General features: G+C 35.1%; 1 protein-coding gene across 1 annotated transcript; it reads left to right on the top strand.

Annotated features, from left to right (window-relative positions):
- Nucleotides 1-183: 183 nt before the first annotated feature.
- On the top strand, nt 184-19,468 carry LOC129273600 (protein SERAC1-like). The gene is made up of 17 exons (XM_064107504.1): nt 184-330; nt 3,318-3,417; nt 3,918-3,951; nt 4,230-4,348; nt 5,127-5,213; nt 6,718-6,870; nt 7,338-7,465; nt 8,041-8,166; nt 8,786-8,899; nt 9,728-9,890; nt 10,489-10,639; nt 11,064-11,271; nt 12,788-12,888; nt 14,068-14,165; nt 14,574-14,756; nt 15,214-15,357; nt 15,841-19,468. Exons 1-17 carry the CDS (start codon nt 316-318, stop codon nt 16,059-16,061), a joined length of 2,145 nt encoding a protein of 714 aa, XP_063963574.1. The 5' UTR covers nt 184-315; the 3' UTR covers nt 16,062-19,468.
- The last annotated feature ends 3,300 nt before the right edge of the window (nt 19,469-22,768 follow it).

Here is a 22,768-nt window from a genome sequence, read left to right as displayed (position 1 = left end):
CTTCTTTTCTAAGTAATAAATTACATATCTATACGTTAAACAAGGTATTAATCACTTGTTTGGGCAGATTGTGCCAGTTTTTAGCCGAGATTGTTGTGCAAGGCCAAGGGCAGTGATTTTGTACCCACCGTATCCAAATATTCGGATACGGATACATTTCCTTTTTTATTTGTTCGGAAATCTATCCGAACTTCTTATCCGACGTCGGCGACCGAAATTCGTTCACAAATTCTTCGAGTTCGACGCAAAGTCAGATCGTCCTGTATTCATGTTATAGGGTGTCGAATATCAGTTTGGCACAAACTTGTATTTCTGATGTATGCCAATAAAGTAAGTAATGACTGAATTAATTTTACTTTTCACTTAGATTATGCTTGGAAACTTTAAACTTTGTTTTTGTCTTGCGAGACACTGCAATTATTAATATGAGCCGTTGTCCCACCCATTGAAAATCGTGTATGTATTGACTATTGTTGTATGACGGGGGACTTAAGTTATGATTCATAATGAATACTACTAGTCTAAAGTAAAGCGGACCTACGCACTTTGTAACGTTAGACAGGAATAACCGTTGTTTCTTGGGATTTATTTAACAATTTGGCCTTATCCTGAAATAAGTCGCCTCAGGCTCAGCTTCTCGTGTATGTCAGTGTGTGTGCTCTCGTTAACAAAGTCAGTGTCCAGTGCAGTGACAATGCAATGGGTGATTTCAAGTTCGGTGTTCGGTGTTGGTGTTGGTGTTGAGAGCGTAAAAAGGCCGCTGAACCGAGCTCCAACACCGTGCTGGGTTCAGAGGAATGATACCGATTGCGTTATCGATAGCACATGACGTCACGCCTCTGCGCTGCGCTGCTAAATCATCTCAACTTCAGTCTTCACGCGAGAAGGCTCGACGACGAAAATGTAATCGGAGAGAAATGCATTAAATTCTCATCGTACAGAATACCAATGTTTTAATTAATTCAAGAATTCGAAAGAGTGAACATTATTCTTCATCAAAATATATACAACTCAAATGATTTGTACTCATCTTAACTGTAAAAGCTAATTTTACGGGGATGTTTCATCGTGTTCGCCGCCTGTTCACGAGCTTGAGATTGCCAACACCAACACCAACACCGAACTTGAAATCATGATTTTCCCAATCCCTGGGGGTTGGTGTTGGTGAATGGGGAAATTGCACGTAGATCGTCAACACCAGCCGCAGTGCTGGGTTCAGCAGACGACATTTAACACCAGCATTCAACACGAACTGCCGGAAATACGTCATATTTTCCGAGGTCAATCCCAACACCAGCCTGATTTCAAGTACGGTGTTGTGGCTGGTGTTGGTGTTGTCACAACACCAACACCAGATTTCAACACCGTACTTGAAATCACCCAATGCCAAATGGGAGAGGAAAGAAGTCACCACCGCTGTCGCTGACGAAATACGGCAGTAAATGGAGTGGTGACTTAAACCAGGATAATGCCAACAATTTCTGACATTTTACTATAAATCCCCATTCACTGACGGTTGTGCATCAGTGCGAGCCCGCATCAGTAGAGGCGCACGGCCAATATGGGAGACCCTCCAATAGGGGAGACAATCTCCCAAATTGGAGACTTGCTTTGCAAAAGGACAAAAGAAACAACACCAACAAAAGCATGTTTTTTTCCACCCAATATTTTGTCTCACTGAGGTCAGAAGCCCGTTTGTTTTGTGTGTGATTGACAACAAAAATCCTTATCAAAACAAAAGTAGACGATGAATTTTTAAAGTAGATGGTGAAAAGGGGTAATTTTGCACGAGGAATCTGCTTATCACATTTATATTTGCCGCCAGGGTAATCCTTTTGCAGCAAATGTAAATAAAGGAAATTGGTCTCCAAAACTGGAGACTGTCTCTGAAATCGGATACCCAAATTCTTTACAAAAGTCTCTGATATTGGAGATAATCTCCCACATTGGAGACAGTCTCCAATATTGGCCGTGCGCCTCTACTGCGCATGTGTCGCCCAATTCCACCCATGGCTACATCTCTGCCGCCGACTACAGAATAATTGAAGGCACGGCGCATTCAATAAATAACGTTACTTTATGAAAAATGAATACGAGGACTTAAAGAATGAAGTCCTCCTACGAAACTTACCAAACGATGTGAAGTCAATTCCTCATAATTTGATGAATATCCCTCAAAATGCGTCATTTAAGCGTTGATTTTTCTTCTCGTTGACAAAATACGAAAGCCACCTTTCTAGCTCTCAAATTTTTCGTGTAATGAGCGAAAGAGGGCGCGCGATTTATCTTCATATCAAAGACACTACAATTAAAAGACTAGACACAAAAATTATCTTACACGTAAATCGATGCAAAGCGGTTATGCGAAGTCGGCGAAGTGTTCAATCTTTTTACTGTAAAGACTTTGGTGGAACGTTAATTGACAAACGAACGGTAGCACTTGCAGGGCTTCGTTCAAGGTACATAGAATTTTCTATATTTTTTGTTTAATTTGTCATCGTTTTGAATATTTTCCAAAAAGTATCGTCAGCAAAAATAATAAAAAAGTACGTTTTTTAAGTTATTGCATTTATTGGGGTCTCTATTTTATCAAACAATTATTGGAATTGCGCATACAATGAATCATGAATCTAGTTTGAAAAATACCACCAAGCTGAATTAAGGTTGTGAACTGTATTAGCGCCACCAACGACCTTCCTTTTATTTCCGTGGAAGAGACGTGCGAAGCCACTTTCCAGGCGGAGGTAAGCGATTTTGCTCTTTTTTGTGTCCTTTTTAAATTAAAAAAAATGTAAAAAATTGAAAATGGAATGCTTTCTATCAGAAAAAGCCCTGGTGAGTAGCGGAATGGGTTTCGGCTAACATCATTCACGTTATGAAGCGATGTTAACGACAACTCTAAAATCCACTACAAAAACATGTTGGTTGTGCGAGGTTCGTATAGCATATACTAACCTCGCAATAGTGTGAGTGGCCCAATTCAATTCGGGCCTAACAGTAACACACTCATCCAGGATTCCAGGAAAGCGAACGATGGCCAATGCGTCTCAAGCCGATGCATTTTAAGAATTTTTTAAATGAGATATGTAACTGTAAGTTGCAAATGAACATTACAATTATAAATATACAATATATTCAACAAACATTTGTGCAAAATTGCAAATGTGAATTACCGGTAGTAAAAAGAGAGATTAGAACAAAATATATTGCAGAAAAGCTGAACATGTCAAAATAGTCTAATCTTGGGCATTCTACTGTACACAGTAATTGGAAAGAGAGTTTATTTGGCTTTTAATTGTATTTTTGTCCAAAACCAGAAGCCAATGCGAACCATTCTTCAGTTCAGACGTCTTTATTGTACCAACAGCAGCAGCAAGGCTAAAAGCAAATTCATTTTGTTTGCTGGAAGGAGAAGAGGTCAGTTTAATACAGGATCACTTTTGTAAAAGACGTTTTGTGTTAAACCACTTTGATTGGAGAAAATATCAGCAAGAGAATGTGATATGTTATCAAATGCATAAAACTAATTCCTTTCATGATGACGATGATCCTCCCTTTAACATAGACCTATTGCTCCTCATAAAATAGATAATTCGGAAAATAATGGGACCATAGTTTTTGTTTTATCAGGACAAGAATGTGTGTGTGTGTATTTGAGTTTTGTCAGACGTGTATCAATCAGATGTGATTATTTAACGTCTGGGACCGACCTTTAACGTCACCATCCGAAAGACATGACCAGGGCTTGAACCTCTGCATCAATTTGTAACTTCCCCACAGCTTGGATTACAGGCTCACGCCACAACGCCCAGGGCATTGGTTGTTGAATAAAGTTTATAAAGGATATTTCACTTAGCAAATTACCATGAATCAGTTGTTTCCATGTTTCAGATATTTATTTTTCCTTCCCTTTTTAGTTCAAATTGCGGCTCTGACCACAGTTGCTGTTGGGTAAGTCAAATTGTGAAAAAATTATAAATTCATCGCCAATAATGCAAGTGGTAGATAGATCATATTATTATATGCCATGATAGTGTGGTTTAAAGATTTTAAAGTTTTCTCCAATTCTTTGTTTTATCCTCAAGACTTGTAATCCACATGATGGTTGTTTGATAAAAATCTAGTGCTCTATTTTATATGAAATGTGTACTACTTATGTTGAAGTTTTTTTAAGTATTTGCAAACATATTTTTGAAATGTATGTTTATCCCATATTTCTTTATTTTTAGGAGTGGCCTTCTGTACATTGAATGGCTAACCTTAGATAGGGCTGTCCATTATAAACCAGATGCAGTCCTACCAGAGAGAGGCAGTGAGTACATCTATGTCAATGCAGCAGTAGATCGAGGTAATAAATATTCAAGTTATTGTAAGTTATTTGTTCTGCTCATGTTTATAAAACAGTTAATTTCATAATGTAGCAATATTAATTCCACATGTTTTCATACATTGCTGATTACATTACGTTTTCTTTTTCTTATATCTATGATAAGTATTTGGATACGTACCAGGGCTCAATGGACAGCATGGTCAGAGTTGTGGTGGTTGAAATATATTTTTTTCTGAATTTAATTTTCCTGTGCAAATCTATAATTTGCTTTTCATCTCTATTCTCTATAAGTTTATTATTACCATAGCCGCTGCTATGTAATCTGCACTTAATTTGCTTGTTTTCAATTATCTGTATCCTTGCAGAGTTCTTCTTTGTTGATGTTCATTAAAAGGCAGTTTCATCTCAGTTTGCGGTGTCCACCTATTTTTGGGAGTCTCTACTATCCACAACATAAAGCACAGAGCTCTATTCCCTTAAATTACTCCCATGAATATTTATTTGAATAATTGTTATGTGACTCTGAATTACTGCTTTCCTGCCAAAAATATGCAGACTACCCCATTAACAGACTAATTTGCATCATTCAAGTATGGATTACACAATGGGTCAACTCGTCCCGAGATTGTGCTTGAAAATATGCAAGTGCTAGGATGTGCCCACTTTTCTATGTCATTAGCTCACAATATAGTAATTACTGTGCAAAAATTCGAGTATTACTTGAGCTTAATTCATATACCTTTTCGGCTGGCTATGAATAATAAAGCTCAATTCCATGCTCTTTTTTATTTTCCAGATGACCTTGTTAAACAAGTCAAGAATAAAGTACATTGGAGAATCAAGGCTTTGGAATACATTTTAGAAGATAAAGAAACAGAGAATGGTGAGTATGTCCTTTAAAGTAAACACCAAACTTAAAGGGTAGTGGTCTTTATAGGCTGATGGTCATGACAGTCAGAAGCCATGTAGTAATCATCCTCTTTTTAACCCTAAAAGGGGGGGGGGGGCGGATTCCGCCCCCTCTACATTTTTCACGTTAAATCTTCCTTGCGAAATTTTTCAACCGCGCCACTCGCTGACTTTTTGCTTTTAAATCTCGCACAACTTTTGAGACCAAATTTGCGATGCCTGGGTATGCGGTTACGAAATCATTATGCAAGTGCATGTCAGACCCAAAATTACTCAAAAATGTGAATTCATGTACAAATCCAATGCAAATTGTGTATTTATCCAAACTTCTTAAATGGATCATTATTTCTACTTTTACTGATTAAACTTAATTAATTTGTCTTGTTTATGATCAGAATTAAGTCTGCATTAATTTCCATCGAAAAAACAGTAAAAAACAAAAAGTCGAAAAACACAGAAATACATAAAAAATTTCAAAGCAATAAAATACATAAGAAAAAAATTGCGATACCAAATTTTTTTTGAAGTACATTTGATCAGGTTCCTACAAAGAGTATGTGAATAAAAAATTAGCAGTTTTGGGGCCGTTTGATAGTTGATTAGAGCAAATGTTTCATTTCATGCATAAATTAGCATAATTAATTCAATAAATGAAAAATAATTTCAAAATAATTAACCAGGCAGCCTTTTAGATCTTACTGCACACTACCACTGTGCAAATTTTGGCAGCGATCGAAGGCCGAATTTGATCTTTTTATAGTTTTATAAATTATTCCATGGGTAACGCGCATGCCAATTTTGGTAAGAATCGCGTGATTGACGGCGTCTTACGCGTCAAAATAGCACAGTCTATTTAGGGTTAAGTAATTATTGAAGTTGAAGAAATATGATTTTGTGGTTATCATGACGAAAACCTCCATTTGAGAACACTATACCCCAATTTCCCTCAATCAATTCAATTCTCCAAGTACAACAAACCCACTGCCCCAAGTTTAAGTATCAAAACACCTGTTTCTTGACCTCGGTCCGAAGATAACACAACAGCCCGAGCGCAAACCATGCTGCCATTTTATTTACTTACTTTCCTTATTTCAAGGTCGATTTTCTTCGTTTGAAATTGAAAATGGACTAACATTGGATTTCTGAATACAATATGCCTTTGAAAACGTGATTAAATATCGAATACAATAATTTCATTCCGAAGGTCCTACTACAGGCAGAGAAGTCTTACGTAATAGCACAGCTGTTGTTTATCATTTCGTCCTTGGCTCAACGCTCATTTACTGGCCTGTGGAGGTTAAAATTGAGACAACAGGGATTTCCTGGCCAAGAAGGGTTTATCGGGGCTTGGAAATATTATTGAGATTTTCAAATGAAAATTGGGGTAGAGAACCGCAGTTTGCAATCTGAACTGCGGTCTTTCTCCAAACGGGGGTTTGACGTAATGATTTTCTCCATTAATTCAAATTCTCTGACAGTGCTGCCATTTCGTGTGCCAAAGTTTATCTCAGGAGAGAAGAGCCATGTGTGGAAGGACCCAAAGTCACTGTTGAAGAAAGCTCAATCAGGTGACAGACTGGAACGACTTTTAGGAGTCGCTGCCCTCTCAAAGAAACACACGTCTTGGCATGGTAAGGTCACTATTGCTATACTGCATCATTTGGTGTACAGAAATTTAATTAGGTTTAGGTCTATGCATTTTTTCAGCATATATCATGTAGGTTATACATTATATATGTAAAGTAAAGTTGTGCAAAGTCTGGCGAATTTTACGTCAAAGAATTAGGGAAAATTTCTGAAACCACCAATATTTCTGCCAGTTTGATTATTTATAATAGAAAAAATGTAAATTTATGAGTGGAAAAATTCCCGACAGATTATAAGTAATTTCCTCTTTGTCTAATTTACTTTTTTGATACATGTTAATAAGAACTCAATTACAACAATGAGAAATGATAATTGATAATAATGGGAATGCCACTGTTACAAAGGGCAAAACCATAATTTGTTGTTATATACTCTTTTGCATATGGTCATGTTAGTGAATACAGACTTCAATTAATCCTAAGAGTTTCCTTCCATCATTTTTGGTACATAGATGCGGACTACCGAGCTATTGCACAAGCATGTGATTCGAGGACCCTGATTGGCTTAGCTAGATCACCTGACTGTGATCCAAGATTCTTCTTGCCCCCTCCTCCTTTGTGTAAAGAGCAAGATCAAAAGGTGACATGAATTCAGTGTCGGTGCAAAATTATAATATTAATAATAGGTCCATTTATATAGCACAGTTACTATGTGCATAGTAAGTTTTGATATCATATTATTACCCCGGCCGTAGCTGAGCTGCCATATTGGTGCTAAAGCATCGAGAAATAAATCCTACCAGGTACCCATTCACCTCACCTACACATCTAAATTATGAATAAAGTCCCAATTTATTTTCAAGATACTTTATACTTACGCTAATTGATTCTGATTTTTTTTTGGGGGGAGGGGGTTTGTTAAAATGTTTTTCTATAATATTCTTTTAAATTTGGTACTAATTTTGTACTCTGTAATTTTAATTGTTAAAAAATTATCACAATATAGAGCCATATAGCAATCAAGTACTATTCTTGCCTTTAATCAGATATGCAATGAAATTATTATCAATGGTAATGATTATGGTCTTGTGCTCATTTTCATCACATGGAGCTGGCCTGTGGTGGCTTGCCCAATTGACCAATGTTCATAGTTGTGTTTTTGACGTTCATACTTTACATAACTTTTTATTAAGCCATTTATTTTTCTCTGCCCAGGTTTCTATAGAGGCAGCTTTTACAAAGCTGTTAGCCTCTCTTCCCAGGAGTAATGTCGATAGATGCACTCAGTACTTCACAATGGCTGCTATGCAGCAAAGTAAAAAAGCCTTGGCAGAAGACCAGGTCAGTACATTTCAGTGAAATACATTGAAACAATAGATGTGAACAGTGAAAGAATTGTTTGGTTTAGGAGTTTTATTTCATCCATTAATCAAACTCCATGGGCCAAATGCCTGTAGAAATCCCTTGTTAAATCGTTGGCGTAACAGTGGGGAGCGTTTAATAATAAGACTTGTCAGACGTTTTATCCGACAAATTCAGTAATATCTGATAGTTACCAAAGTAACAGTCAGACGCCTTTGCTACTTGGCCAATCAGTGACAACTATCAAGGATAGTTGTCATTTGATAGTTTTCATTTATCAGATCTGACTTGTAAGCTCCTCATAAGTCTCCATATAATATAAATATAATAAAAAATTCTGGCTAAACCATTTTTCAATATTAGGGGCTACTTTTCACAAGCTACTGCCTTAATCTGCAACATTGGATAAGCTTTAACATTGCAGCGAGTGTGGATTTTACTGGGCTCTTTTTAAATTTTATTTTCCAGGGCTCTATTGAGCAGTTTTGGGGGCGATTTTGCACCCAAGCCCCCATGCAATTTCCCTGTAAAAATTTAAGGTAAATCCAATTTTATTGTAATTATGTTAACCGATTTGAACATGTTTATTTTATTGCAGACTGGTTCTATTGTATTTGGAGGCAATGCACTCTCCTTTGTTGCTACCTTGAGTAAGATACCGGAGGAAGCCCTGGACCAGGTCTATCTTTTGGCCCTCATCAGTCATTCAGAGGTAGGTCTAATGTTACCAGTCTTCTATTTCCTAAACAAACGGCACATTGCATGTTCCAGTCGTGTTCTGAAAATATAATTATGAAATTTTGTTTAGGTCCTCTCTATGATAAACAAAAAACTCTATTTATAATTGGTATTAAATTCATTATTTCTATTCAGTAACAAAAAGAAGGATGAGAAGAAGCAATGTATTTAGTTTGATTAATGGCTTAATCAAATTTACTTCTCATGATAAGACACAAACAGCACAGAATCAATACAGTCAAAACAATGAAATGCAAAAAAAAAAAAAGGGAAAAAAAATGAGTAATGGCATGTGAAATATGGGGAAACCAGATAGCTGTAGAGAGCTTGGATACGGCTCATTTCAGTATGTCGTAATGATGCTTGAAGAAATGAAAATAATTCACAAAGTTGCAAAAATGAGGAGATTGTATAGCTCATGTGAAAAAATACTGCACAAAGTAGTATGACTTTTGTAGCTCCTAGCGATACTCTAAGAAAATCGATTCAATTTAATTTGGTTCTCAGAGATTAATGTCTGTATTTATATTCACATCATTTGCAGCAATTGTGACTGTCCCATGTGAAAATCTGATATACTGTATGTTGGTACAATCATATTTCCTTTTGCATATTTCATGTTTTCTGATATGAAGAAATGTCAATACTTGTAATTTGCAATACAAGAATACCAAGATGTTTGTCAATTTCACTCTGTTATGTGACCTCACCTTAGAATTTTGTAATGTACATCTGTCCTGGGTTAAAACCTGTTGTATTATTGTAATCGGTCAGAATTGATTTTATCATTGTTGTTGACAAGGTAAGCAGCCATTGTGAGGAGATTGTAAAGCTAGGAGGTCTTCAGCTTCTGATGAGGGTCTATCAAGCCAGGGAGAACAGTCCAAAGATCCTCTCACATGTCGCTCAAATCATTGCTAATCTTGCCACCAATCAATCCGTCCATGACAAAATCATTCAAGCAGGTCAGTTATGTAGTAGAGGATTTCATCTTGATAATCTCTTCTTTTTGTTGAGTTATTAGTGATATGCATGCTTGTTGTTTTGAAAAGAAAATCATGAAATGAAATATCTCTTGCATGTTTTATTCACATTATCAAGTTGCCAATCAAATTGTCTGCTTGTGGTTCTGGATTTAATTCAGAAAATCACTTCTTCAATTTCTTTCCTTTTCTTTTTGCAGATTGATGAAGGAATGTGTTAAGAGAAATGTTTATATTTCCTTAAAGACATGGAATTGAATTGATTGAATCGGATTTGTTGTTTGCTCTCAATTAACTCAGTGAGCGTAGAGAAAGACCAAAATTGTATTATATACAGTACAGTTCTATCATTTACCAATATAATATATATTATCAGATTGAAAGAAGTGCTTCTATCGCATTCCTGTAAACAATTGAAACACAAACAAATTCTTGCTACGGGGAAAGATTATTTTTTCAAGATTGAAATGATTTTTTTAATGATTTTTTTATATATTCTCTTCTCATAAGAGCTTAGATCTTGAAATTATACTGTCGTAGTTCTTCTTCATTTTGCATCTCTATTATCACTCTTTTGTAGGTTGGGTTTCTGTCCTTGCCAAGTGGATTAAGTCTAAACACCTCCCTCTATCAGCCCAAGCCAGCAGAGCACTGGCAAACTTAGACAGGGACTGGTCCTCTGAAACGTTTGGTAATGGAGTCTATGTCCTACACCCCAAAGGCAGGTCAAGGTAAGGTTAAAGGGGAAAGGTCCACCCTGACATCAAGTTAGCTTAAATCAAGCATGATAATTATTATATCCAGTACATGTAAATTAATTTTAGGGAAAATTACGCCAAAATGCATGAATTGGTATGAGTTGTTAAAGAATTCATTCTGTGACATTTTGTCTCAAGTCATTTTGAATGCATAGATAAAATCACAATAAACAGAACGAGCATATGACCTATTAGGGGTGCCGCTCACTTGTGACGTCACATTATTGCAAATCTTTCCTCATTCTTCTCTTTCTCTTTCTTTTGTTCTCTTTATCCTTTTCTCTTTTTTCACTCTCCTATTGCTATTGCTTTCTCTTTCTGTTTTTTCTTCCCTCTTGCCTTCTTCTTCTTCTCATGTTTAAATCGTTATTTACATTTGACTGATATCCCATTAAAGCGAGCCAATCCTTGCTGATGTTGTCTTCGTTCATGGGTTGAGTGGCGGAGCTTTCTACACATGGAGACAAGGGCAGCCTACCAATGATGATGTGTTACCAGAGCAACCGCAGCATCCGTCACAACCACCTTCTCCTACCGAGGATACTGACGGGCAGAAGGATGTGGAGGAGAAGAAAAAAGATAATTTTGTGTGGTGCTGGCCCAAGGTGAGTACTGAAAAAAAAGGACAAGACAATCCATCCAGCAAGCAAACCTGAAATATTTCTAGAAAGGCACATTCACTATGGGTCCTTGAATTTGAGACTTCATGCTTGATTCATGACTGAAAAGGGGAATGCCAATATATCGCCATGAATGCTTGGTGTTCCAGACTGCTGGGGTGGTGTTTTGAAAATTGTCATAACTTTTCTTGTAGCTCAGCACGATAACAGCTTGCTAAAATAATCTCAAATTGGTATTCTGAAAATTGTCTTATCTCTGTAAGGACATCCTGTATTTTTATCTTTGACATGCCAGTATTTTATCATCAACCAATTATTTAAGTTTATATATGCTTAGGTCAAGCAAAAGAAGCCTCTCTTTGGCATAAAATTAAGCGCATTGTTGACATGAGGCATAATTACCCTCACAAGCCTTCCATGATTAGACATAAATGTTGCACAAATTGTATGCGTAGAAGATAATAAAGCACTTAAATCCTGGAAACCAAATGTGCAGTTCTGGTTTACAAATGCTAATCTTACTTCAATGGGTTTTATTTTGGAAAATGTATGCATATTTAAAGATGTAGGCTGAAATGAGATTGATTGTTTATAATTTATAATCACACATTTGAAGATTTCCTCATAATGTCCCAGAGAAACATGGCACATAATATGTATGGGACGTGTCTCTCTCGTTGTTATTAAAGCCATTATGAGTGTGCAGAAGCATGCAAATAGATAATAAAATTTTTTTTTCACAAAAATCGTCTGCTTCAAAATGTCGCTGTTCCAAATCTGAAGCATGTTGATTGAAAGGTATATTCTGATACAGGACATCAGCCAACAAACGCCAATACTAGGAAAAAGATTCCTTTGTAAAAGATCACATATGCCTTGGTAGCCACTATTGTCAAAACACCTGTATGTTATCATTAATATGCACATAATCAGGATATGGTGGCTACGATTGCATCGTAAGAATGCTCACGTTAATTGTCCATTTTATTACAGGTTCATGATGTGACAATCAATTATTCCATTTGCACAGAATAAAAGACCATGGCCATTGATTGATCCTTTATTGCCATCCTTTTGAGTAAAAAGCTGGTATTGAACTGATAATACTCTTCCTACAATAACCCTTCACTGAATAAGTCAATTCAAATAATACAGTTATGAATCATTGGAATGTTTTGAAATCTTTAAGTCTCTGAACATTATGGTGATTTGGAATGAAAACTCATTTATTTTCCATACAATTCATTTTCTATCTCAATAACATAATGATGTGACCGGTATGAAGTAAGGACATCAAGTAATTTTTGTCATAATTTTTTTTTTCATGACATACAAATAGTGTTAAAATGATGATGGAAAAAGTGTGAGCTGTTGAATCACGAATATTAGATCTACACTGATTTTTTTTAGTATGGAAAAGTGAGTATTTTATCAAAAGAAGAGGATCCTTTGACCCAATCAACATTGCTGGTCTTATAATTGTCCCTAATTATCTTGACAGAGTTGGCTTGCACGAGACTGCCCCCACATGAGAATCGTCACCGTCTCCTATGATACACAGATAACTGATTGGGCTTCAAAATGTCCCTTTGAAGGAGAAAAGTAAGCTAATATCAAAGTATTTTTGTTTTTCATTATCTTCTCACTGCCTGAAGTTATTGTGAGATACAGGAATGTTCTAAGATTTTTAAGAGAGGAGAAATGCTTACTGATTTCCTTCACTCGTGGGCTTTTATTTCAAGCATTTTAATATTAATCCATGAGTTTAAATCAGTTACATCATGGGTAGTGAAATGAATATAATATGTATAGTAGTCAATAATATTGAATGAAATACATACCTAATTTACATATGTCTTCCCCCCAAAAAAAATTTATTGGGAATTCATTTTCAGCTGTAACTCAATCTATAGACTATAAATATCCTGGAGTTGCTGTTTTTAAATATCCTTTAAATATTAAAATGAGTAGTGATAGCTATTTCACATATAAGGTCTCACATTATCTAATTCCTTGAAAATATTGAAAATAACTATTTGAAATATCATTTATTCCCTCTCATGTTGTTTGGTAACATAATTGTGGAACAATTCAAATGATCACATATCAATAATCACAGTCTAGAAGTTGTTACAGACAATTATGTGGGTAGCCTCATGCATATATGTGTATGCATGAACGGAAGTCTTATTGATTCTACACATTGGTGGTCTTCATATGAAACCCACTTTAAAAGCTTTGATCAGTCACATTGATTGAATGAAAGGACATTTCAATTCACCTAATTTAGATCACTGATGATCACACTGTGCGAGGTGTGTTTAACATAATGTGTATGTTTTTTTTTTATTATAGACCTTCTTTTACTTCTTCTTTGTTTTGATTATGCGTGCATTTAATATTATCCTTTTATCGTAAATATCAGGGGTGTGAGAGTTCAGATTTTTATCTGATTTCAGATTTTTTTGTTTTTATTTTCAGCTGAATTTCAGCTTTTTTGGGGCCTTCCTCTGTACAAAAAGTATGGGAGCTCTTTCTATATCAGACTTTTACAACACTCTTCAGCTTTTTTCAGATCTTTTTATTTGTTACCACTCACACCCCTGAAATATGGTTTAATATGCAGTAGTATGTTATTAATTGCATTCAGTCTGTGATAAACGTGTACTTTTAACTATGTAAATAATACCACTGTTATGAAACTGTACATCTTTTAATATATTGTATATCCATGTGAATGAATACCATACCAAACCATACATGTATTTCACCTCTTTTTAGGCATTCATTAGCACAGCGTAGTGGTGAGATGCTACGAAAGTTACACGATGCTGGAGTAGGGCAAAGACCTATCATATGGGTGACCCACTCCATGGGAGGTAAGAGTCTGATTTATCTGGGTCATCATCAGCGTTACCATCCTCCTCCTCCTCATCATCATTATGATCATTCTTATTATTTTTCATCTTTCTATTATTTGTTCTTAATCTTTTTATTGATCTTTGTATTTTCTTTTATTTTCTTCTTCCTCCTCGTCCTTTTATTTCTCCTTTTTTTTTGCTTTTATGCATGTTGTACTGTGAGTTTTCATTCATTTGTTTTTGTTTAAAAAAGAAAGAATGCTGAACTTTTTAAGAAGCTTATTTCTGTATAAAATGCTTATGACATTTTTCTTTAAATATAATGGTTAAAAATTTACGGAAAATACCTCAACCTTATTAAAGAAAATGAAAGCCTACATAACATACAATATTATATTCATGTTTTTATACATTTACATTTCCAAGGTCTTTTAGTGAAACAGATGCTGATTGATGCAAGCCAGAGTGAAACCATGGCGATGGTGATGGGAGAGACGAAGGGCGTGGTCTTCTACAGTACCCCTCACCATGGTTCATCCCTTGCTGCTTACTCTCAACAAGCCAAGTACCTTCTATATCCTTCAACTGAGGTCAAGGAACTATCACAAGGTAACAGTGGAAGGGAGGGGGGATTGAAAGGTAAAGAACATTCAAAGCAAGAAATAGTGCTAATAATATACAGGATTTAAAATGCTGCATCTCATTATCCTAACTTTAATAGCAAAGCTGCCCTGATCAGACAATCGATTATTCAAAGATGTATCATCATACAAATTTACTGCTTCAGTGGCATTTGAACCCCATACCCTCTAGTTCAAAGTCTAGTGATTATCCTTTCATCCAGAAACACCCATTCTTCAAATTAAGACTTTGATTAGGGTATTCACTAGGATCAACAACAAGAAAGAGGCTTCTACATTTGAATAATACTTTCGATCAGGTATGATAGCGTTTGTTTTTATATGATGTAGAACAGCATTACATTTGATAATGCCTTTACACAGGACAGCTCAGTTTTACCCTTGCTAAGTAATCAATATGATTACTACTTTCTTTTTTTTTGCAGATTCTCCAGTATTGAGGAATCTACATGGTCGTTTCCGTGCCTTGGTCCAGACGCATCAGCTTCCAGTGCTAACCTTTGGTGAATCCCTTCCTACTAATATAGGACTGTCAGTCAAGACTTTAGTGGTTCCTCCGCTCTCCTCCAGTGAGTCATCCCCATATTAAATATCACTTTGTCTATTTGCAGTTGCAGTCATGGTGGGGAGTGTTGAAATTAACATGTGGGCAATTCCACGCTGTGTCATACAGGCCATTTTGACAACAGTGTACAACTGTTGGCATAAAAATAAAGAATATTTTCATGATTGATGGTAATCCTCTAGTAGTACCAGAAGGGGAAAAAAACCAAGACTAACTTGACTTGATTACACATACTTTACAATTTAAATGAAAAATAGTACCGTGTCATACGGGACACACAAGTAACAGCAAAAACAAAGAAAGAAAAACAACAAAATCATCGAATCATATGATGCCTAGTTTTGATACAGGACATGCATGAACGCATGCAAACATGTATAGTTATTGGTATTCATCCCCTAATCTGTCTCTCACAAAAGGAATTGATATTTTAAATGCTTAAGTTGCTTATCACTCTTATGCCATCATTATATTATTTTCCATTTAGATCCTGGATGTGGTGAGTTCCATGAGATGCCTATGGATCATCAGAATATCTGTAAGCCTCACAGTCGTAACTCACTCCTCTACCAGCTCACCTTGAGGTTCATCCAACGGAACATCACCTTGCCCCTGTCTGTCGCCCTCTCTGAGAAACTGGACGAACTCCTGCAGGATCCTGAAGAAGAGGAAGTCTTTTATCCTCTTGGGATGTCATTTGGAGAGTAGACATATGAAGGATTTCAAAGATTTTATCGGTTGCAATCAGCACTTATGTTACCACAAATACTTCTGTCTGTTACCCTCTTGGAGTAACTGGACAAACCTCTTCAGGATCCTGAAGAAGAGGAAGTCTTCTATCCTCTTGGAATGTCATTCGGAGAGTAGACATATGAAGGATTTCAAAGTTTCTATCGGTTGCAATCAGCACTTATGTTACAACTTACCGGCTTGCCTCTGTCTGTTACCCTCTTGGAGAAACTGGACAAACTCCTGCAGGATCCTGAAGAAGAGGAGGTCTTCTATCCTCTTGGAATGTCATTCGGAGAGTAGACATATGAAGGTTTTCAAAGATTTTATCGGTTGCAATCAGCACTTATGTTACCACTTATCGCTTTGCTTCTGTCTGCTACCCTCTTGGAGAAACTGGACAAACTCCTTCAGGATCCTGAAGAAGAGGAGGTCTTCTGTCCTCTTGGGATGTCATTCGGAGAGTAGAAAATCAAAGAGAATAAAGTTTCTATTGGCTAGTGTCAGAAAAGGCTCATAATTTACTTGTTCAAAACTGCAATACTAGGAAGGGAATTTATAATACTGAAAAGAAATCAGATGTATGATTCCAAGTGAAAATTCTTGTGAAAGGATAAATGTATCTGTCTTTCATAGATTTCGGAGTGGCTATCTTCATAACTGATGACAATGAACAGTTTGGAAACACAAATTTTTAGTTGCACTTTTACTCAAATTGGGATATCTACAACTTTGCCACTTTTTCATTTACCATTATAGAGCAAATAATTGTTATGGTAAACACCAGGAAATAGATGTATCGATCAAGATTTAAAACTGTGGAATATGATCTTCTCACAGTCTTCCACAGAATGAAACACATAAAGGGGATGCATCAATGTTCATTATTATGTCCATTAAAGTTTATGCAAGTAGGTCTAATGCCCCTTTCAGGGACATTAGGCCTGTACATCATTATATTTCCACCGCCAATAAAATGTTATGGTTATGGTTTGGGGGCAGTTCTGCACAATAATTCTGATATTTGCATATGGACTTCAAATTAACTGACTTTGAAATATTGGAAAATGTTCAAGATTTATTTGTAACACTTGTTTTGGCCTACATTTCATACCAATAGTATTAGAGAATTAAAGATTGTGCTATGCAGTTCAGTTTGTTGTTTTCAAGCAAATATTAGTCACATGTCTGTACATACATATTTGAATATACGTCTCATATGTGCACATATTCTTCGGGGGTGTTGTAGGAAGAGCTGCGTTTAAGTGCAACTTCAAAAGTCAATTGCAAATGTTTAATATGCACGTTCCATTGGATGAATATCAAGTTGCAATTGATTTTATGAGTTGTGTTTAATCGCAACTCTTTCTGTAAAGGGTCCCTGATCAACATATTATTGACCCAGAACATTTACATGTTTTTATTTTCTTTAAATAATATGTTACTTGACACTATTCCAGCCTTCATTTCATACCAGCAGTATTAGAGAACAAAACAAAATGTGCTGTGCAGTTCAGTTTGTTGTTCTCAAGCAAATATTAGTCACATGGCAGTATGTTCATATTTGAGTATACGTCTCTTGTGTGCATAATTTATACCTGGGGGTTTTGTATTTCATGATAGATATTTTGTATAATCCACTGATTACAAGCTGTTTAAACATGTTTGTATGCATATATTTTAGCAAAAATACAGTAAGAGCAGCTGCATTTCTAGATTCAATTCAAATCAATTCAATTCTTTATTCCATTTCAATTCAAAACATAATACAAAGTAATATAAAGTAAATTACTTTAAGTAATACAAATCAAATACAATTTTACAGACGAGCATTCATACAGTATAATAAACAGTATAATATTGAGCATAAATGGAAATGAATAAACTGAATAAAGTCTAAAGAATTCAGTCATTAGAAAGCTGCAATGAAGAAATTAAATCAGATCATTTTATCTTATTTTGTTCATGCTGTGTTCATTTTTTTACCAGGATGCCTTTAAAAAAATACATATTATGCATGTATTAAAGCTCATTGTATGTCATTGTCATTGATAAGTCATTCTATGTACATCATTCCAAAATGTATCTATTTATTTATTTATACCATTGCACAAATATTTTGTTTATATCAAACATAAACATTTATTCATTATTACTCTTATATTATTGTAGGACTTAATCATACAGAAATAGATGGTCACCTGTTAATCAATATTAATGATGAACTGCCATTTCATTTTGATATTACCCCAAAGCACCCTCTCCATATGTTTGTATTTTTCTGTCACCAAATGTGCCAAGATTTCAGCCATTTTGCGTTTCTCTTCATGGTGCTAATTGGAACAGGTTTTTTTTTTGTTAATTGAATTTCTGCTTCTCACTGCAAGTCTTTATAACAAGGGGTGCTGTTCTTTCAATTTTGCATTTGATCACGTAATCCTTTGGGCTCTGATGTCTTTCTTCTGGTTGAATATCAAACAATGTGAGGCTATCATCAATCAGTTTCTCTTGTCTTTTTGCCATTACAACATACTACTGGAGCCGGGCCGTCCCTGTGTAAAGCCATAGGATATAATAGAATCCAGGGCACTGTCTTACAAAGAGTTATGATTGATCTAATCATTCTCAACTGTATGGAAATCCATCCATACCATTACTTTTTCTCCTGGAAATTTGCACAAATTCCATTTTAAACAGAGAATTGTGCTGAATCTTCATGAGAACGATGAATTTATGAATATATATCATATATAGAAAATACTTTGAACAAATTTGCATGTTAGATGTTGATGTTGCTGGCTTTCCATAGTTGAGGTTGATTGGATCAATGGCAGCTCTTTGTAAGACGGGACCCAGTAGTCAAGAGGTTAAGATTGATCTCCTGTGTATATGGTTAGATTGATGTACATGTACATTATGTGGGGGAAGAATTACCGGTGTATACAGAGTATGCTCACTCTAACTGCATAAACATTGGTTTCCCATTCATGTTTGTGTTTAAGAAGTACATTGGTAGCGACTACCATCTAAAAACCACATGTATGTGGGTGATATTGAATTAGCAAGTGGGCGAAATCAAAATGGCAATTGGCTGGAGTTTTCATTGGGGGATCTGAGAATGTTTACCCGGAGTGTAGTAATGCAATTTGAATTGATGTCCTCTTTGATGATTGGCTGCAATTTGTTTTGATACATGTCAGTTGGAAAACATTTCTCAATGACAATTTATTATTACTAATGATGGAATGATTTATAACTTCAATCATATGTTTTTGACATGCGTGTGCACCAGCTACACCATCCCATACTACATTGAACTCGCACCAATTATTAGCTCCTTAGAATGGGGGGGGGGGGTAACTTGTCGTTTTAGCCCCCTAGTGACATACATCATGATTGATGCACAACTAACTGATGCCTCAAGTCTATACTATCTTTAAAACAAACTTCATAATTTAGAGACACCCCAAAATACATGTATGTAGACTCCCCCCTTTGTATTGTTATTTTGTTTTTCTACACCTTTGTATGGGAACAAATTTTCAAATGAAAATCACTTATAACCTTGTGCCCCCACCTTTCATTACTTTACAAACATAATCTCGTTCTGTGATACAGTATAACTGTACATCTTGAAATGGAATTTTAGTAATGGGGATTTTTAGTGGGATATAGACATGCAGTGAATCAAATTATTTTGTACTTTTGTTGATTTAAGTTCTTGATTATTCAGTTCTTGATTATTCAGTTTTGTTTATTTAAACATGTTGCCTTATTTTGTTTCAAAGGAATTGGAAAAGTCCTTTTCAATATTACAGTGTGTGTGAGAGACAAGGTTGTAATGAGCATCATACAGTACTCGCCAATTGATGTCATGAAATGACTTAAAGTTTTATGGTGTGTGAAGCATGATTTTTTTTTATGTTTCAGTACATGAGTTTTTTTGTCTGTTTTTATCTTGTTATGCTGTTTTATATTTGATATAAACACAATACGAAATTATTTTATTGGACAGAAAATCAACTCGCCTAATTATCTGTTTGCCTTATTAACTCATGTATACAGAGTGTATTGCATATCATGTGCTTATGTTTTGTATGGCAGTGTATTTCATTAAAATGCAGTTCAAGTGTAAATAGAAACATTACAGATGTACGATATGTATTGTTTAAACATTTTTAAAGCAACTGTTGCTGATTTCTCTTTCAGAATGTAAAAAAATGTGAAAAACATGAAACAGATTATATATGAATATATATCAGGAGAAAAAAAAATGATATTAAAATTCTTGTTTGAAAGTCTCATTCATGAATAAAAATTATTAAAAAGAAGAGAACGAAAGTTGTTAAGTATGACATTTAATATATTTTGTTTGTCTCTTGTTTGAGTTTCATTTCAATTATGAAATGGAAGTCTATTATGGATGCGCTGCTGGTGTGAGCACAGTGAAGTTATGCTTGTTTTATTGCAAATAGTTGTGGCGAGAGGAATGGGAGATAGGCATGGAAGGATGACAACAGAAGCTGATACAGAGACGAAGAGAGAGAGAGAGAGAGGGGGGGGGGGCTAGAGAGGGACTGGAATGGGACAGAGAGAGAAATGGAGAGATAGAAAGAAACAACAAAATAAGTAAATAATGTCAAAATAATTTGACTTGATAATTTTTAGACTCATTGCCAAACTGCTGTTTAAAAATCTCAAAATTTTGGGACGCACCAGTGAATTTGCGTAAAAAAAATAATATTCAGCTATCAGAAGTCACGGGGTTTATTTCTTAACAAAAATAACATTTGGGACCAGATGAACATATCTAAATTGAGCCATTTGACAGTTACAAAGTTTAAAAAGATGTGAGGTTATGATATTATGTTCTTTGTATATTTCTTGATTTTAATTGTATATTGGTGGCAGTATTTGATAAAGACTCAAATGTTTTCCAAGTCGTCTCCACATTCTATTTATTATATTTCTACTTTGTAATTGTTTTCAATTTTAAATGAAATAAAATTGAAATGGAATTGAATTGAAAAGAAATCTAATAAGAATTGCGAATAATCACCAAAATTATGGATCACAAATTCCTCGAAGTGAAACTGCTTTTGAAAAGTGAAACTTAACAAAAAATCTAAACTGTTTTCACTCGTGCAAGACTTGATATACTAGTTTCACTTTGACACAGAAGTTAACGAGCGCAGCAACAATTATGCAAAAATAATTTTTACCTCAGAAACCGTTACGTAAAGGTAGTAATAGAATTTGCAAATGAATGAACGATGACAAGAAGGATGAATAGGAGAAGGATTAGAAACAATAAAAACAGGAGGAGTGAGGAGAAGAAGAAAAAAAGAGGACGATGAAGAGAAAGGGAAAACGAGGAGAAGAAAATTTGAAAAAATCAAGTCGAGGAGAAATTATGAAAATTAAAAAAAATATGATGAAGAAAATACAGACAAGCGGTTGTACAGGTTTTTCGTATAAAATTATTCATGAAGATACTAAACTCGTGTATAACATACAGAGTTAATATCTTCATGAATAATTCGAGCAAACGGTACGAAATCACCCCAATTTCATATTTATTATTTACACATGATTTATGAACTATGAAGTATGTTAAATGAACACCCATTCATTTATTCAAGTATTTCCCATAAAAAATACAATTTTTAATAACTTTGATTTAAACAGAGGCGCTGTTAGAAATGCTACACCCCAGGGATTGTTATTTTAAGTACACTGAGAGTTTGCAGGGTATAATAAATCAAAAACATTGCAATCCAATCAACTATTTATTTCTACCAACATGGTTATTGCTTCGAAAGGTGACTGGCATGTAGGTGTAGCAAGGTTTTGAGACCGGAAACAATATTTGTTTTTTCTTTCTTTGTTAAACTTAAGAATCAATGTTGCTATGCGTTATGTTAAGGTCTGATAATAGGTTTCTTGTACATTGTTTCCCAAAGTACTTCTGTAATTTAATAATAGTTCAATATATCTTTGCAAATATTGGTATTCAAATCGACCAATACGGTCATTTGTGATTGACTAAAGAATTCTATTCTACGGTTCTTTAAAATATGGTTATTTATAATTAGTATTTAGTTAACAGTAGTTAGTAAATGAAGTACCCGTACGTTCAATTTTAATGACTTCAAAAATAAAAAAGAAACAAAATGCAACCAACCAATCAAGCAAACTAAAAAAAACAAGCAATATACTCTCGAATGGGAAAATGATTTAAAGTTAGTTGAAATTTTATACAATGGCAAGACCAACATTTGTAGAAATAATGTGAATTGTAAACGAAACAGCAGGTGTAGAAATGGTGAAATGGACATGGATTGGGATTAAAATAAGAAAGGATGCCGCTATAATATGAAAAAACTTTTTTGTTCATCACCATTATAGTCATCATCGATAAATCATCTTCTTCATTATTATCTCAGTCTTCATCGTGGTCAACATCGTCTTTTGATAAAAAAAATCAGTCCTGTTGATTCGATTAAAATGTTGACTACATTCATCGTTTCATTACACATAAAAAACTTAAATAAAAAAAGGAAAATGGCCACTCCTATAGTAGACAACAGGTTGTATTGTCCGGTGACCAACGGTTGAGGAGCGCTTCTTGTTAGGCCATAGTTAGGAGTTGCTAAATTCAGGATTGTATTACAAAGCTGTGACGT

Source organism: Lytechinus pictus, chromosome 12, assembly GCF_037042905.1.
Source record: "Lytechinus pictus isolate F3 Inbred chromosome 12, Lp3.0, whole genome shotgun sequence".
NCBI lineage: Eukaryota > Metazoa > Echinodermata > Echinoidea > Temnopleuroida > Toxopneustidae > Lytechinus > Lytechinus pictus.
Note: the sequence above shows the minus strand (reverse complement) of the source record. Positions and strands in the feature narration are given on the sequence as shown.

Excerpts from the sequence above, each read along its gene's own strand:
- LOC129273600 (XM_064107504.1), top strand. Across the intron at positions 3,418-3,917 it reads GTTTGCTGGAAGGAGAAGAG|TTCAAATTGCGGCTCTGACC; the intron begins GTCAGTTTAATA and ends TTCCCTTTTTAG. Across the intron at positions 12,889-14,067 it reads TGTCCCTTTGAAGGAGAAAA|GCATTCATTAGCACAGCGTA; the intron begins GTAAGCTAATAT and ends ACCTCTTTTTAG.